This window comes from Parasteatoda tepidariorum, chromosome 8, assembly GCF_043381705.1.
Source record: "Parasteatoda tepidariorum isolate YZ-2023 chromosome 8, CAS_Ptep_4.0, whole genome shotgun sequence".
Classification (NCBI taxonomy): domain Eukaryota; kingdom Metazoa; phylum Arthropoda; class Arachnida; order Araneae; family Theridiidae; genus Parasteatoda; species Parasteatoda tepidariorum.
The window spans coordinates 3,706,788-3,724,800 of NC_092211.1; the positions used below are offsets into that span (position 1 = coordinate 3,706,788).

At 29.8% G+C, this 18,013-nt stretch overlaps 1 protein-coding gene across 2 annotated transcripts in view; it reads right to left on the bottom strand.

Moving 5' to 3' along the window:
• Positions 1 to 2,569: 2,569 nt before the first annotated feature.
• Positions 2,570 to 18,013, bottom strand: part of LOC107446022 (uncharacterized) — a 26,314-nt gene continuing 10,870 nt past the window's right edge. The window contains exons 3-8 of one of the 2 annotated variants that reach the window (XM_043048303.2): positions 16,759 to 16,900; positions 12,747 to 12,887; positions 11,216 to 11,392; positions 10,302 to 10,560; positions 7,612 to 7,734; positions 2,570 to 4,934 (exon numbers count right to left, since the gene is read on the bottom strand). In XM_043048303.2, coding sequence (XP_042904237.2) covers positions 4,531 to 4,934; positions 7,612 to 7,734; positions 10,302 to 10,560; positions 11,216 to 11,392; positions 12,747 to 12,887; positions 16,759 to 16,900 — 1,246 coding nt within the window. In that variant the 3' untranslated portion in view covers positions 2,570 to 4,530. The remainder of the gene's footprint in view (positions 4,935 to 7,611; positions 7,735 to 10,301; positions 10,561 to 11,215; positions 11,393 to 12,746; positions 12,888 to 16,758; positions 16,901 to 18,013) is intronic. The other variant, XM_071184336.1, reaches the window with a different exon arrangement.

Here is an 18,013-nt window from a genome sequence, read left to right on the forward strand (position 1 = left end):
AATAAAAATATATAATTAATAGAATTGAATAAAATAAAAATACCTAAGCAATAAGTAAGTATAATTCTTAAATAATAATATAATGCATAATTTGAAACTTTTAATTAAAATAGACTATTAATATTTTTTATTAAAAAAACTTTTAAATATTTAATAAAATTTTTGCGAATTTAAGGAATAATTTTTAAAAATATACGTCCATATTTTAAAATTCAAAGAATAGAATTTGTTATTAAACTTCACATTTTACAAAATATTTGAAAATCTATTTTTAAAAAAAAAATAAAATTGATGTTTTAGCAAAAATATAAAGCCTATTTATCTTTTCACCTGCTGTCAAATAATTGAAGTACTGCTTAAAAATTTTATAAGTGGCACATTGTGGAAAATTATGAGCTAATTTAAATCCCTTAAACTTCAAACTAAATTCTTCTGTCTTTGAAAAGAAAAAAAATAACAGCATCAATTAAATATCAGTTCAACTTTTATAATTGCTTAGATAAAATTATATCAAATTGATTCGTACGTTTCTTTGAAAACTTTATTAAACTTTGAAAACTTTATTATTTAAAGGACCAAGGAAATTTGATCTCAATTTTTGTTTTAATATCAGTTTCTTGTTTCCACGACATTTATTTATTATAATCGAAAACGGCGAGTTTTAATGATCTTTATCAGATTTACGAAAGTATTATATCAATAAATTAATTCTGTATTATTTATATTAAAACTTCTTTAAATCGATTTCCTTAAAAAAAACTTTTTCAACTTCAGATCATATTACATAGATTTTTTTATTTTCGTATGAGGATAATGAACAGAATTTCTGAAAAGTTTTTTGACTACAGTGCTGCCATCTCTTTTACATAATGTGTACTCAAATTCCTTATCAAGAAATAATGTTATTATTACAGAAAAATGCATTTCAGGAACAATGTATAACACAGCATATCTATTTCTTACATAAATTAACTTCAAATACCTAAGAATTTGGCCTAAATAAAATATGTTAAGCTTTCTTTATTGGTAAAAATATTTGCGATTAAATTAAAATTAAATTGAATAAAGAGGAGGAACGGTTTTAGACAATTCATGGATCGCAATCTGTGTAGTACTTTGAGAATTACTAAGTTTTGATAAATCAATTATGCGGAAAAACGGACCCTTACGAGAGTTATTACACAGTGGAAAACGGCTTCTGTCTGCCTTGAAATGCTTTTGCTTCTCAGAATCAGCTTTTATGGACATAAACAGCTCTTTCTCTCAAATATTATTATAATCAAATCTCTTAAAATATCATAATTATATTATCTTGTCAAATATTATAATTATATTTTTTCATAAACTGAGATTTTGTCTTATCACAAATTGATTTTAACTTCAGAATTTTAATGTTAATCTTAATAGTGCTAATAAAATTAAAGTTAAATATATTTAAGTTAAATTATAAGGTTAATTGAAGGCTAAATTAAGTAAATTAAAAGACTTTTTTCATAGAAAGAACATGTGAAAAGAAATGCATTAGAACGGGCATATTATAAAACAAAACAATAAAAAACTGAACTGAAAAAAAAATTAAAAAGTTCGTCTGCTTTTAACAATCACATACATAGTTCACTTAGTAGTTAGCCAAAGCACAAAAAATTAGTATGGTTGTAATTTCAAATATTTATTAAGAGATATAATAATAATAAAAACAATAAAAATAACATTAATACGAATAATAATTATAAACAAAATGAATTTAGCATTTCGTTAACGTATTAAACTTGATAATGCAAAAATTATTTGACCGATTTTGTTCAAATTTGGTGTTTAGCTATTAAAAAAAACTCAGAATAAATTGAGGAAAAAGTTTTGCATACCTTACATTTCAAAATTTTTTGAACTATTGTTTAAGTTTATAGTATAAATAAGTAAGTTTTAGAGTTTGCAGAGGAAAATAATACCGGTTATACTTAATATCTGTAATTCCAAAAGTTCGACAAACGATTTTTTAAATCTGAAAAAGCGATTTAATTTATAACCATCATTTTTCAAAATAAATGCAAAAGTAAGTCTACAGATGACGATCTTAACTAAAAATAACTATAAATCGACTATGAACTGCCATTTTAAGCAACACCGCGATGCATTCTGATTACAAAACTATCAGACACCAATGAAAATATTTTTGTTGAACTCGTTTGAAACGGGGCAAGAAACATTTTTTACTTAATTCTCCATTCAGAAACCTCATATGCTGTGGAATTTTAACTAATTTCGAAGCTTAGCGAGAAATAATTATCTGGTTTATTAAGCAGAAGACAGCAAACTTGAACTCTATTCCTATTTTCTTTCATTTTTATCTGATTGATTTTTCAAATTATCAGCCTTTTTTTGGGATATCTGGTAATTCCTAATCGAAAATCGGTTTAAAATTTTTAATCCAACTAATTTGAACTACAACAGAGAATTTTTTACTTATTTTTTAATTATATATTCGCTTGTGTAGATAATTATTAGCTCTACGAATCATGAGCCCCAATTTTTCTTTTCATTTTTCTCAAAGAAAAACAACAACACATAATTTAATTTTCAATTTAAATTTATTTGCGGAGAAAATTGCATTTTAAATTTTGAGGTGATATTCTCCTCTTCAAGAAATAAACTGAAAAATACATAGATTTTGGAGAGAAGTGTATAGTTAATGAGCTAAAATTATTTTCTATGAGAATGTTGGAAAACATACTGAAAGGGTAGTGTTTGCAGAACACTATTGCAGAAAAACGTAACATTATTTAGCATTGTACAATAAAATAATATTTTGTTGGTCCAAAGACATCACTCTTGCCCTCATTTAAGATATTGACTACTGCTAGATATCTTTTTAAAACACTTGATTTAGTTAGTCAGTCCCATTATAATCAACAGATGGCGTTGTAGTTTGTTGAGTATATGAGATAACAGGTTGTATTTTCGTAGATGGAAGAGGATTCACGGTTTTTGTTTGCATTTTTATTAATTTTTGCATTTTTCAATCACATACTTGTTTGTGACGTCAGCTATGTATGTGGTTACCAATCCATTTCTTACGAGAAGTATTAAAATACATGACAAATACGGCGTTTAGAGTTTATTATACCTGTACGTGTTTATCAATCCTAAACTATGTAAAATCTCAAGTACTTAAGCTTGGTACAAAAGATATTATTTTTCAGATCTAAAGATATCATTTTTCAGGTCCATAGATATCATTTGATTTTGGCCTAAGCACTAATATCCGAATTGTTAGTACACTCATCAAATCTCAGGTAGATATTTATGAAAATCTTCGCATCCGTGAATCAGTCTCGTTGTCAACAGTTGAGGTGTAATGGCTTGATTAATATGATGTGGTTGTTATATTTCTATTAAGTATTTCTTCATTGAATATTTCTTTGTGATGCCACTAAGTAAGTGTTTATTATTCTTACGATAGTCATGAAAATATAGGGTAAAGATGATGTTCAGGGCACACCCTGTATACCATTGCTAAATGATGCAAAATCTTAAGCCCAGTACAAAATATTATTTTTTGTAGATCATTGCTTCATCAAAAACTCAAATAGGTATTTCTTGAAAAAGTTCATTCTAATGAGTCAGTCTCGTTGTTATCCGCAAAAGGTACGCTGACTTGTTGAACATGTGATGGAGAATCAATTTTAAAAACGCCTCCAGCTTTTTAAGTTTATGATGTGGCAATGGTTGCGTTTATATAGATGGAAGAATGAGATTCATACATTTTTATTTTAATTAACTCTGTACTACTTATTTTAATATTTTTTGTGACGCCTATTATGTATAAGTACTTATTAATCCATTTTCTACAAGAAGTTTAAAAATGTAAAGGTAGTGTAATGAGAACACCCAACACCTCAGCACCTCAAAAACTTCAATTTTCTGTCTAGTATCAAAAATTTTGTGCAATTTGTTTATCCAAAGATATCATTGCTTTTCAATGCATTCAGCAAAGTCTCTGACAGCTGTTCTTCGCTGATAAACGTTCGCTTCAGTGAGTTGTCAGTTAGTCTTGTTATTTGCGGAAGGTATGTTAGCTTATTGAACGCATGATGGAGATTCACTTTTGAAAACGCTTTCAGTTTGATAGGTTAATGATGAGATGAAAGTTTCGTTTATATGGATAAAAGTTGATTCATGTTCTATTATTATTAGAAAGTTTCGTTTATATGGATAGAAGTTGATTCATGTTCTATTATTATTAGAAAGTTTCGTTTATATGGATAGAAGTTGATTCATGTTCTATTATTATTATTTCCATTAACTTTACACTGCTTATTTTAAAAAATTTTGTGATGCCTAATATATATATAAGTATTCATTTTCTAAGATAATTATGAAAATATACGGCAAAAGTTTTATTTAGAGATAACCCTGTATATTGCAGCTCATCTCCGCAAAAATTTCGATTTTATAGTTCGGTTCATTTGGTTGGTCCAAAGCTATCATCAGTGCAAGTGTCATATATAGATTTTTTTTTAAACTTTTAGTTCAGTGAGTCGGTCTCGTTGTTATGGGCATAGGGTACTGTGGTTTGTTGAGCATTGGGTATCCGTAGAGCATCCTTTGAGAGAATGCCTTCAGGTTGATGGGTAGATAATGTGGCACAGGTTGCACAACGTGGCTGGAAGAAGATCCGTAATTAGTTCGATTCTGAATGGATTCTGCATGAACAGCGTCGAATGACTGATGATAGTCCGTGTGAGATCTGGATGCCTCTTCGGAGGATGATAGGTAGGAGCTGTGGTGATGTCGATGATGGTAAGAGAAGGAGGAGACGCTGGATTGAAGTCGAAAAGATGTGACGGATGATCTGCTGCAGAAATCGTCGGTGGTTGAGGAAGTTTGTCTCTTTTGAAGAGGGAGATGGAAAGCAGAACATTCAGAGCTTGATGCTGAAAATGATGAATAATAATTAAAATTTGTATTATTATTCTTGAATTTCACCCTACTTTAAAGGTGACTTCGTGATTTTCGGTTTTTCGGTGGGTCAGTTTCAAGACGCGGAGCTTTTGGAGCCCGGTCCAAACTGTTCTGACGAAAACAAACTGAAAGTCTAATCGGTTTTAACCTTAAGAGAAGAGTATCGATATTCTTACCTTCTGTTTTCGTTATAAATAAATGATTTTAGGTAGAAATCAAATTTATTGAAAACAAACTTTTCATTTTAATACAAAATATTTTCCGACGATGCAGCGAAAGTATTGCCTTGTCCCTTTTTCGTCAAAATAAAAATTTATAAAAAAATACATCCATAAATTGAAAATTTGATTGGTTTATTTAAAGTAGAATGATCAAACCAAATTCATTAGTACTTAGTTCGTAAAACTCCTGAATTGTGTTTCGTCATTCTTTAAGATTTTAAATTTCTTACTGTAATTAATTTTCTGACAGAAACACTTAAAATATTGATTCCCGTAAAAAATTGTAAATTGAATCTATTGAAAAAGCAACCGCTAAACGATTAAAAACTGTAAACCGTCAAACGATTATCTTCTCAAAAGTTGAAGAAATTTAGATTGAGTTCGATAAGCCGAAATTTAGATTGAGTTCGATAAGCCGAAATTTAGATTGAGTTATGACCATGTTGTGGATCAGATCTAATCGTTACTTTATGATATAATTTAGACACCGAAGAATCTGAAAAAGATTCCATTTTTTGTTGTAGTTGCATTAGAAAAAGTTTTTTGCTTAAAAAATATGTGCTATTATTTTATGTACGAGTAGCTGACTGCTGTTCGTTTTGGCGGAGTTTCACGAAGTTTTAAATCTCAATGCAACATAAATGTTTTTTTTCTTCTAAAAGTACTTGCTTCGGCAGTACATATATTAAATTTGGAGAGCCGTGGTAACTCAGGGGATAGAGCGTTCTCCTTCTAATGACGTGAACCGCGTTCGAATCCCAGCGATGGCTGGTCTATACGAATCCCGCACCCGGTTCACATCGACTACACTGCTGACTTGAAATATCCTCAGTGGTAGACAGATCATGAGCTAGAGTCTCCTTCCCTTTAGGTTAACCAGGGGAGATTCTCGTGGTCTTCGTCTCCATGTAGCGCAAACACGGATCAGTTCCATCAAAAAGTCCTCCGGGTTATGTGGGTTAGTTCCATCATAAAGTCCTCCACGAAGGGGCAAATTTCTCCCAATACTTGATCCAGGAGTTTCCTTGTCTTTTGGATTAGATTCAAAATTACAAGGCTAAGGAGATGAACATTGGTAGTAGTAAACCCAAAATTGGGTGACTGTTCAACGACTGTTATAGAAAAAATAAATAAAATAAAATAAAACCACTTTCAAGAGTACATGATTTTGGCGCATATATGTCTTTGGCGCATATATTTGGCGCATATATGTTTATAAAGTTTCTAAAGGAGATTTTTCTCAAGCAATGATTAAAACAAGTTTTATCAACAATATTGTGATAATTCTTTATCGTTTTTTTTAAGACTAAAATTAATATTTTAAAAAATAGCTCTGTTTAAACTAGCGAAAAGAAGGAAATAAACAGTAGCTTGTAGTTATTTTACAACTATATTTTATAACCGTCGTTGAACAGCTGACCCAAATTTGAGTTTACGACTACCAATTTTAAATCCGTAGCCTTGTAATTTTGAACCCAACACTGAAGACAAGAATAATCCTGGATCAGTACCTCCAGAGGTATTCATTTGTAATGGGAACACAGAGGACTTATTATGTACTCATTATTATGTAACAGGGTATGCATGACGAATTACTATGATCACCAAAGTCGCTCATAGAAACCTTTTTTGACCTACAGAATGACGTAGCAAATTTCACATGTAACTTTACAAATAAGTCTTCGTGATTGGCGCATTTTTGTTACAATATCTGAGCAGTGATTTGTTTTTAATAAAGAAATAATAATACAATACAGGATACAGTATTTTTTTTAATGATAATTATTGTTAATATATTTTAACAGGTGCTTTGGTTGGTAAATCTGAAAAACAATATTTAAGTAAGAAAAATCTGATTTAAAAAAAAAATTTAAATTTTTCAAGAAAATCATAATTTTTCCAGCCCTGTTTTGTAGATGATTTGTGTTTAGTGATTGATTTGACCTGCATATTGACTGTCAAATTTTTCGTAAAACTTCCAAGATATTTTATAAGCAAACAGAAGAAAATTATTATTTCAGGAAAACTGAAATCTCCAAATACCAATGAAATTCCAGCTACCGATACTAACAAGCTAGTTTCTAAACAATTTTTTCATTAATTTTTTTAAAAATTTTAATCAATTTAGTGTGTGAAAGCTGCAAATTTTAAAGAGTCAGTGGAGCATCATGTCTGTTTGGAACAAAATTTCAAAGAAAACGCACCTTTATGGAAAGGTGAAGAAAATTTAGAAACAACACTAGCTGTGAAAGGATTACACATGAATTTTGGTAAAGTATTCCATGCCTTTATGGTAATTATTAATCCAGTAATTTCGAAAATATAGTTAAATATGTAAAATATTTTAATGTAATTCGAATTATACATTTAACTGCGAATTATGAAAGCTTTTTACTATAATATTTATGGTGAAATGATAATTTCTTACTTGTTTGTTTTGCTAAATCTCCATACAATCTAACTCTTGTATTGCGCCTTGTTTGAGGTTGTATTTTGCATACACTGCAGTTGCAAGAATGAAACTTTGAGTCGTGATCCGAGCCTTTGAGTTCTGGAAAGTATCACATCACTCATTTAATCATATAAAAGTAACATCCATAATATATATATATATACTTTCTATTTTATTTACTTAAATTACAGTTCGTTCTATATTTAAGGTATCCGACTATTTTCAAAACATTTGTTTTGAAAAAAATACCTTTACGACTTTATTGAATACCTTAACGACATTGAAAGAATCGTGAAAAATCATCTTAAATAAGGAACGATCTTCTATAAAATTCAAGCGAAAATAACGCTTTTAAAAGTGTTCATTTACAATTTCTCAGGCTCAGGACTTTCAATTTATTCTGTAATAAATTAACGTGTTTATAAATTCGTTTTTTCTTCATTTTCTTTTTCTGTTCCACAAACACATTAATAAAAAAAGGCATATTAAGTCAGTTAGTACAAGAAAAGCATAATTTTTTTTTAATATATTCTTTTCGCCAAAATTCCCCACATTTGTTTATTACTCTTACTGTGTTTTTCGTTTTAATAATTTTTGTCTTCAGTTTTCCGAGGATATTGAAAAAGTCATGTTCTATATTGGATGCGATAATGTATCTTCGTTACACCTATTTTAGGATGCAATGGTGATTTATGCATTGTTTCACTTTTAATGTCACTTGAAATAGGTAAATATCTGATTACTTTAAAATTCAATTTAACTCAGGAACTTTCAAACCTATTTTGCTCAAATTTTATTTCTTGCCCTTTAAAATTATATTCTTTAAAATGATGCAAAAAATGCCCCACTTATATTTTAAAAAAATTTCGTCCATTATTTAAAAAAAAAATATATTTACTGAAACTTATTTTTTGTATAAAACATTCTTTGGATAAACGAGTTTCATAATTGTGCGTAAAATTTTTTTTAATTCGTTTAAAAAGTTCTCGAGACATAGCAAAATACGCAAAAAGTAAAATTAATATTAAGGGGTCCAAACATTTCAGCACTCTCCTGATCAAACTATTGCGATAATTTTTTCCAGATTGCGGCTCCCCCCCCCTTATTTTGGGGGTCAGAAATCCAAATCCGTCGAAAAAAAAGGTATTTTTATTCAAGTACGTTTTAGTGTCTGATTTCATAACTTAAATTATCGTCTGTATTTAAAATTAGCAAATTTGAAGTCTTCCCTTCCAACCATTGAGATTGAGTTCTACAACGTGAAGATCCGATCATTAGATCAAAAGTTATTCAGGGTGGTCCATTTATTTATTTATTTATGTACGTCTCATTCAATAGCAGTGCTAAGAACAATTATTGAACTCCAAACTTTTCAATTTTTTTGCCATTGAAATAGCATTTGTATGGAGAATTACTTTTCCAACCATAAGAAGCTTTCTTGCTAAGGCTTACAGAGAGCATACCCAACCAATTTTAGTTTATGAGTGATTTCGAAGATCCATAAGTGACTAACAAAGAACTATAAAAGAAGCAAAGAAGAAAAAAACTTAAAGATACAGAGATGGGGGACATAAAACGAGGACGAGGACGTATAAAACGAGGGGAACACTTGCAATTCACCAATCGTCGTAATCATTGGTGTAAAACAAGAAAAAGGTTGCCAATACTGTTACTAATGATTATGGATAATTTTTTTAAGTAATTACAAGCCATAGTAAAACGAATTGGGTTTTATCTGAAGTGGAGGCTTGATAATCACACAAATAAAAATCGGTTTCTAGTTTGTCTAATAAGCAAAGGTGATAGTTGCGCGAAATGATCATCTTGCTTAAATCTTGAGATTGGTTTTAAAATAGCGAGTCTTATACTCTCTGACACCATCCCTTTTGCATACTACTAACTGGTATGAGAGTGCTTTGCCTTTTAGCAAACGATAATGGACGAAATGAAGCCAAGATACACGGAAAGAAAATGCTTCAACATAAGTCAAAAACTTCCTTGCAGCACTTGAATAGAATATCCTACCACACTCGCCGTTTTTGGCAGACATTGATATTAAGATACATTGATGATCACCCTCGTCTTGATTATGACCTATTTGAGCAATACTTCCATTTTTCAGAGAAATAGAAGAACAAAAATACGTCGATGCTTAGAACACCAGTTGTTTTTTCAACTGGTGTTTGAACAGTTCGATCATTACAAAAAGATTAAAATTACTTTGAATTCGAAAATACGTGATTAAATTGCTATCTATTTTTGCACAACAAAACCCCCATTTCTACAAAATTCAAAAAAAAAAAAAACTTGTTTGTATCCCCAATAGATTTTTTTAAACTGAAATTAATTTGTTACCTGAAAGTCTTATATTTTCTACTAAAGTCAATTATATAAATAAAATTCCAACAATATTTTAAGTAACATAAAAGTAGAAGTTATCTGAAACATTCAATAAAATGGATTCACAGATTAATAATTGTATAATTTCATGGATTGTATAAAAAATAACATAAAATAATCATGTTGAGCAACTGATTTGAAAATCATATTATAAAATAGTAGTAAGCATTTTAACTATTTGGTTCTGATTACGTAACATAAAGGTATTATTTTTAACACTTAACAGTAAAATGTCCAAAATAATGGAACTGTAACTTGTTTCTTACTTATTTGTGATATATCTTGCGACTTCAGACATTTTATAACACTCTGAAGACCTTCTTTGACAGGGACATGAGACAGCGTACCAACACTAACCACAGCCTCAGGCCCCGTATCAGACACAGTTGGTAAGTGACCATACAGAGGACCCAACTTCGTAAGAGGGGTGGCCACAGCCATAGTCACTGGGAAAACCTTTCGAGAGATTTGTTCGTGGCCCCATACCCGCCACATATCTCGAATCGCTGGATCTATACCTGGACTCTGAAATAAGAAGGAAAAAAATTTAAAAATTATTGAATCTTCATTAGTTGAATTTTAAACTTATGTGAGTATCCTTTATTCACATTAATACACAATTAACTCGCATAATTATCCATTACTCACCCAGAGTGTTCTGAAAACTCCGCACTTAATATATGTACTATCTAATCCCACTATAATTAACCCGGAAAATATGGAACAGTTAATTAAGGTGAACGTTTTTTGTGAACCCGTCCGAACTGTTATTTAACTAATGTTATTTCATATAAATAAATAAATAAATAAATAAATAAATAAATAAATAAATAAATAAATGATGCTATTTTACTAATTCTGCTTATTGAAAAAATTTAAGTAAAAAAATCTAGCCAAGTGTAGCAGAAAAAGGCATGCAGTAAAAATGATATAGTCATAAGAGTAAAAATTCCAAATCTTAACAGTTCATCAATACGAGTCTGAATAATGCTTATTATATAGTATATAATTAAGATAATATAAATAAATGGCATTGTTTCATTCGGAATTTTAAGTTATGTACAACTTCCGTTCTTTTTGTGCTTGTACTTATCTGTTGCTTGAAATGAATTACGTATGATACCAAATGAAATTTGACATATGAAAGAAAAATTTTTGTTAAACCGATATAATTCTTTACCTTAAACATCATATCCACTTTTTTGTAATCCAGTATTGTACAAGTTGATGATTGTAAGAGTTCTACAATAGACAGGAAGTAACTGGGATCAGTCGTGGTCACGTTCCGCATCACTTCCTGTGTGTTCCTTCTCAGAAATTCTGGATAAGACAAAAGACAGGGTCGTAAAATTTTTTCCTGAAATTGAAATAGTACGTACGTTACAAAAATAATAATATTTCATTACATTAAAAACTAATAATTTCATTAACAGTAAAATTTCTAGCGAACTGTTGATTGTTTGCAAAAGTACTTTCAGAAGGGACAAGAAAACCAAAAAATAGTTTAATTAGTGTTAGCTATTTTACTTTTTTTAAGGACTGAGATATCCGGGTTAGTAAGGAGTTGGGATCATGAGATCGCGAGTTTGATACCCGCCGGCCGAAGACTCTCTATGGAGTAAATGATGACTGGTGCACATTAAATATGTCGGGTCACAAAATCTTCTAAGTTCCCATAACAAATCAATATCTCTGGGGGTATTGAATAGAAGATTGATCAATCTCTGGTTCAGGACAAAATTACAATCTGTGGATGAAAGAATGGATCCCCCTTTAAAACGGGCTGTGACGTGTGTGTCTGAAGTAGTATTCTTTATCTACAGATAACGCCACTGAAAAACAAGAAACGCTCCCTCTGCCTTAAATTCACTTGGTGTCACCAAGCAGGTTCGCTGGTATTGCTGGTAAAAACAACAACCTTTTCTTTTCTTTATCTAGTTTGCTACATTTAGTCTTTTAAAGTTTCGACTTACTGATTTTTCTTAACTATACATATAATCATTGAGTAATGTTATGTCTTTGCTTAAATTTGCGTTTGATTCTTTGAAGTCCTGATATGTCACAATTTCTTTTGCCTTTTCTACCAAGGATACTCCTGTTACGGAAATATTTCTTGTTTTCGAAGAAAACCAATTGAACACCACTGCATGTGTAAAGCATGTCTCGGTGTTTCAAGCATTCGGGTTTTTTTCCAATAAAGCATTTTTTCTTAATCTATTACTCTCTGAAACTCTTTTAATGTGAAATTTTTCTGAACCTCTTTGAAATGTTCCAATTTATTGCTCCTTCTCCTCCCTTGCAACCGCAATTATCAAAAGAGAGGGATAAACGTAATAGCAAAAAAAAAAAAAAAAAAAAANTTTTAAAAAAAAAAAAAAAAAAAAAACTTTATTTCAATTTATATTTTACATTTCTCTACCTAAATTCTTGAAACTTTCTTAAAGTCTCTTAAATGGAATGTCCCTAATAACGAGGTAAACATATAATCCCTCTATTCTAAGGAACCGGGACCATGTTTTTTGTATAGAAGATGTCCTTTATATGGAGTTGTTCTTCATATTTCAAAACCGTTAAAAAGTTTCACTTAGCATTACATTTTTTTATTAGAATTCCAGGTGATATTTAAATTGAATATATTGAAATCAGCTAAGTAGGATATTTAAATTAAGAATATTTAAATCAACAACATAGTAATTTTACAACAACATTACCTTTAATAGTTGAATCATTTGCTCGGGACTCTTTCCAGGGAAGGACAAACTTAGATTTTCTGTTTGTATTTCATTGATAGTTTCAGCACATATGTCCAACACCATTTCTTTATGTTTGTTACTCAAATCGGCAACCATAATCTGAAACAAATGCACAAACGTAAACTATTTTTTGTCATATTATAATGGGAGTTCAATAAAGTCTCTACCTCTTTTAATAGGAAGGGCTTGAAATAACATCTAATATATATAATTCTCTTACGTGGCTCCCAAATTTTAGCTGTATTTCCTTTCCGATGGTGGCAACGTTTGCTTTGTTTTGTTTACGTTACTATTTCTCTTACACGGCGAATCGACCAATGATTGCCGCTAAAAATGTCACATGCCAAATCTAGCTGAGATGGCTCAATATATAGCGCTTTTAAAAACGGAAACTGAAATAACCAGACAACATCAGCTGCGGCAATCTCATACTATTAAGCTAGGCAGAAGTGAGTAGTCTTTGTCGATAGATCTCTATTTTAGTATTTTGTCGAAAGCGCTTTCTTTCACGAATTTATATATTACGAATTTATTTGACGATTTTTGATTTATATCACAAATTACATTATAGCACATCTCTAATAGGTTTAACGAATTACATGTCATTTATTTGAATCCAAATTTATTTTAATGACTTAGTATTTACTAAAAAGATTTAATTTTTTTTTCAAAAAAATGTTTTTATATGGGTTTGAATGATTATCTAATAATTATCTGATTGTTTTGAATTCTTAGAATTTTGTGCATTTGTAATGTACCTAAGTTAGTAGCGAGCGAAGCGACCTTAGTGTGCGAAGCAAACCATATAAGATTGCGTAGCAATTTTCGGGGATTGGCGAGCATTAGCGAGCAGGAGGCGCAGCCCACTAGCAATATAGTAATAGAGATTTCCTTTTCTCCAGAAGAGACTCTTTTGCGTCAATTAGCCCCACGGTATTTTTTTCTCAAATTAGTACTTTGCGTAGTAAGATTTAGTAGTCAATTTATTGCTTTCATTGGAATCGTAGGGCCTTTTTCTAAAAACATTCTTGTGAACAATTGAAAAAATGTGGCTTATCATTATATTGTCTTCATATACGTTTTTCGAGTTTTCATAATGATGATGTGAAAAATGTATACTCATCACATTGCAAGTTACAAACTAATATTTAAGTGATAAAAAGAATCAAGAATGTTTCAAAATTATGACCAGGTTAGAGATTAAGTTTGAGAAGTTGTTGTTGTAGTTCATTCTGATTCATCACAATTTTGATCCTCTGCAGAGGAGATGGCACCCCCGCTTCGGTAGCCCGACGACCTGCACGCGAAGTCGAGCACTTTACGGTAGAACAGTTTAACGAGGACCAATACCGCACACCCTCGGTCCCTACGCGCACACTGACCACAGCCAGTGATGCTTGACTTCGGTGATCTGCTGGGAACCGTGTCTTAACGATCAGTCCACTGCGGGACTTAAGTTTGAGAAGAGAAAAAGAGAGATTAAAATAAACAAAAACAAGTCTATTTGTCTATGGGAAATGGCCTTTCGTTAGGAAGTCTGTGTTGGTTTTAGATTATTTCTATATATTTCGGGTTAATTTAGTGATTGGTCATTGAAAACTTAAAAAAATATTTAGTACTTTTCTCAAAGTCTTTTTTTTTTCTCATGAGCTCTAAAATATCAATATTAAAGATGGACATTACAAGACACCTGTATATACAAGATATTTCATAATTCTTTTTGTATGTAAGAGTATAATAAGGAAAGATCGCGTTAAATGCAGAAAAAAATTAACCTAGCATTAAATGTAGAAATTGTACAAATTTTAATTATTAAACTGCCTAATACCATGTTTAAACTACAAGAATAAATTTAACAATCAAAATCTTGATATATTTCCCCCTCTTCTACTGTTGCTTTGACGCTATCTTTCTTTCCTAGAATTTTTGCTTCATAAATGAATTATTAAGGGGGACCGGAAAGTCGTTTTGGAGCATTTGATATCGTTCTGATATCGTTTGACATTTGAATATCGTTTCGAAGCATTTGATATTTGTTATGAAGGTTTTATTTTTAATCTATAATTTATTCACCTTCGTTAGCAGCAACTTTTCAATGCCGGATCAAAAATGAATCGAAAAGGATCGAATAAAATGAATTAGATTTTAAGGCTAATGAATATTTAATGCACCGAAACGACATTACTTTCCGGTCCCCCAAATATTTTGTCAGAGCATTGTTTTGTACAACGCAAAAAGTACATTTTAAAATTAACTAACTATCATTTGACTAACCACAGCTTATTTTTAATTTTTCCTTAAAAAAATATTACTTAAGTGCGAAAGTGAATGCGAAATATTACTCTGTGGAATATTGTGTGTTTTGAAAAGTTCACCATCAAGTAATTAGCTTAAAGTATTTTATTGAAATGCATTAAATGCTGCCATTTTAATTGAATTACTTATTGAGAAGATTAAGTGCCTGCACAATTTATAAGTTTTAAATATATCCTTTTTTTTCTTCTTTTTATTGTTACAAAATGGGATAACTTCAAACTGCAAAAGTAACTAATTTAATCCCAGAAAAAGAGTATAAAATATAGCATGAGGAAGTTATGGCTTATTATAACGAAATTACAGATAAAAATAAAAGAAATTGTTGCTCCGTGGATTATATACACGTTCATGATTTTTTTTCTTCTTTTTTTCCCCCTCTTGAAAGTGCGTATGATCAGTTACTTCATGACATACGTATATAAACTTGACAGGATGCGAAATTGTATTACTAAATATCTAGAAAAGTTTTTCCTTCTTGCTTATTGCTGATTACTGGTACATTTTCAAATCTGAAAGGGCTAATGCCAAAAATTTTAGAGCAAATTTATAATCAAAGGAGTCACAGAAAATTACCGGGTAACAATTGCTGTGATAAATAAAAGAAAAAAGTTAATAACTTCGGAATTTGTGACTTGGCAATTAAAAGCAAAACATGTTGCGATTTTTTAGCATGCGCACTCTTATTGTTTTTTGTAACATAACATAAACATGAATGTTTATGTTAAATCGAAGAAACTCAATGTTTCTTCAACTCTATTTTTGTGAGTAAAGAAACAAAGTTAACATTTTAAAACAGAATTTTTTTAGTCCTATTTTTCGAACTTTTCTATTATTTTGTTATCATTTAGGACAAAATTAGTGAAAAACATTATATTTAATAATTTATTGTTTCTTATTTAAATAATTTATTGTTATGAAATACAGCATGAAACAGCAGTGTCCTTTTCGGCGTTAAAAGTAAAATATTCCAAACACGGCTCACTTCCAAACAATAATTGTTTTTAAATTTGCACTTATTCAAAGCTATTTTTATGTAAAAGAAATAGTTTTTCATGATTGAAATTTCTTTAATTTGCAAAATTATTTAATCATAAGAAATTTTTGAATATGAACGGAAGAATTTTTTTTCTTTCAAACTACTTTTTTTGGATTTTATATTTTAGTAGAAATATAACTCTGATAATCTAACAAAATTTTTTTAGTCGCTGTGAAACTTTTTTTATTATTAAAAGTTACTAAAATATATTTCTGTTTATAATTAGAGAGTCAGAAAAAATATATATATAAAAGATATTGGTGTCCCATCTGCGTCAAAGGGTTAACGCAACTTCCTGACTATTTCGGATCTGAATTCTGTCATTCAGGAGTTACCGATATATCGACACTTGCGCAATTTTGATATTTTTCTGCATTGAAAGCAGGCAAATCGGACATTCCATGAACTAAATTAGTAATCTGCAGTTACTCTAAAAATTTGCTTTGAATATTTGAACTCAGTATTTTCCGGAATTATTACTTATTATTTAATTCAATAAATGTCACGTTGTGTAGTCTAATAGGTAGGTACATTCCAATAAACCTTAACTTTTGAATGCTTTTATTCCGAACACTGTTTAAAAGTTCTAGTGAAAATGCAAAAATTGACATGACTTACCGGCAATTTCCAAAAGTCGGGAGTTGTCTTGTGTTCTATAAGAGTTCGAATGAGGTTCTGAAAGTGCCTGCAGATTCCTTCTGTGGTGTCTCTCTGATAGAGGGTGAGCATCACTACTGGAAGACTACTTCTTGGACAGGGTCTGAAAAAAAATCCATGAACAATATTCATATATTTCATACACACTATTCATTTTTGCAATATTCGCATAGAGACCCACGGTTTCTCAATGAATAGAGCATTAGCCGCGATGGCCCAGGGAAATGAATTTTTCGTCATCGAAAACAAATAATTTTATTAAAAAATAAGTCGAAAGATTATGTTTAAAAAAAATCAAAATCAATACAAACAAACCGGAAGTTGAAACAAGCTCTAAAAATACTGCTCTCTACCGTTGTCAATAGAGGGATGTTATTAATTTGAAAAACTTTACACTAATAGTGTAGTTAATGAATCTGTTTGAATTAAATCGACGCATAAAAAATCAATCGCGTTAGGCATACCATTCTGAAGAAGAAAAATCTTTTTGCATGTCTGTAAAAGTGTTTTTCTGCATAAATTGTTATTATGCAGGAAAGTGACAATACAGCACTCCTTTCTTGCTATATTTCTGATGCATACCAAACGAAAGGAGAACAACAATTTTATTAAATTTTAAACGGATTTTAATGAACGTTGTTTTTGTTTTTTCTTAGTTTTAAAATATTATTGGAAATTTAGTAAAATTTAGAAATGCATTGATTTGAAAAATTTTCAAAGTTAGCATTAAGTTTAATTAAATGTTTATTTTTAGTTATAATATTAAATTTTTAGTTTAAATATTATTTTTTGTTTCATAGTTAATTTGTTATTATATTAAGTGTTATTTTAAATTTATTAAACATAAATAAAATTTGTATTTTACTAATTTTTGCGTCATTTTTTAAAACAAGTCAAATAATTTTCATGTAATTCATTTCATTCAACAGACAATTTTATTACAAAAATTATTGATTTATTTTTTTAAATAAATTGTTCAATGTATAGAAAATGCCATTATTATAAAGAAGAGCAGTCTAAATCAATCATATCTTTTAATTATTACGAAAGTGTACTTTAGTTGTATTTCAATTGCAAATTAAAAGTTCAATTGAGGTTGCATTAATTAAAAAAATATTTATTTAGTAAAATGTAACAAAAATAAAAATAATCACATCCAAACTATTTTATAGCTTTTTGAGATATTATTTGAGAAAAAATCTCAGTTTTTTGGACC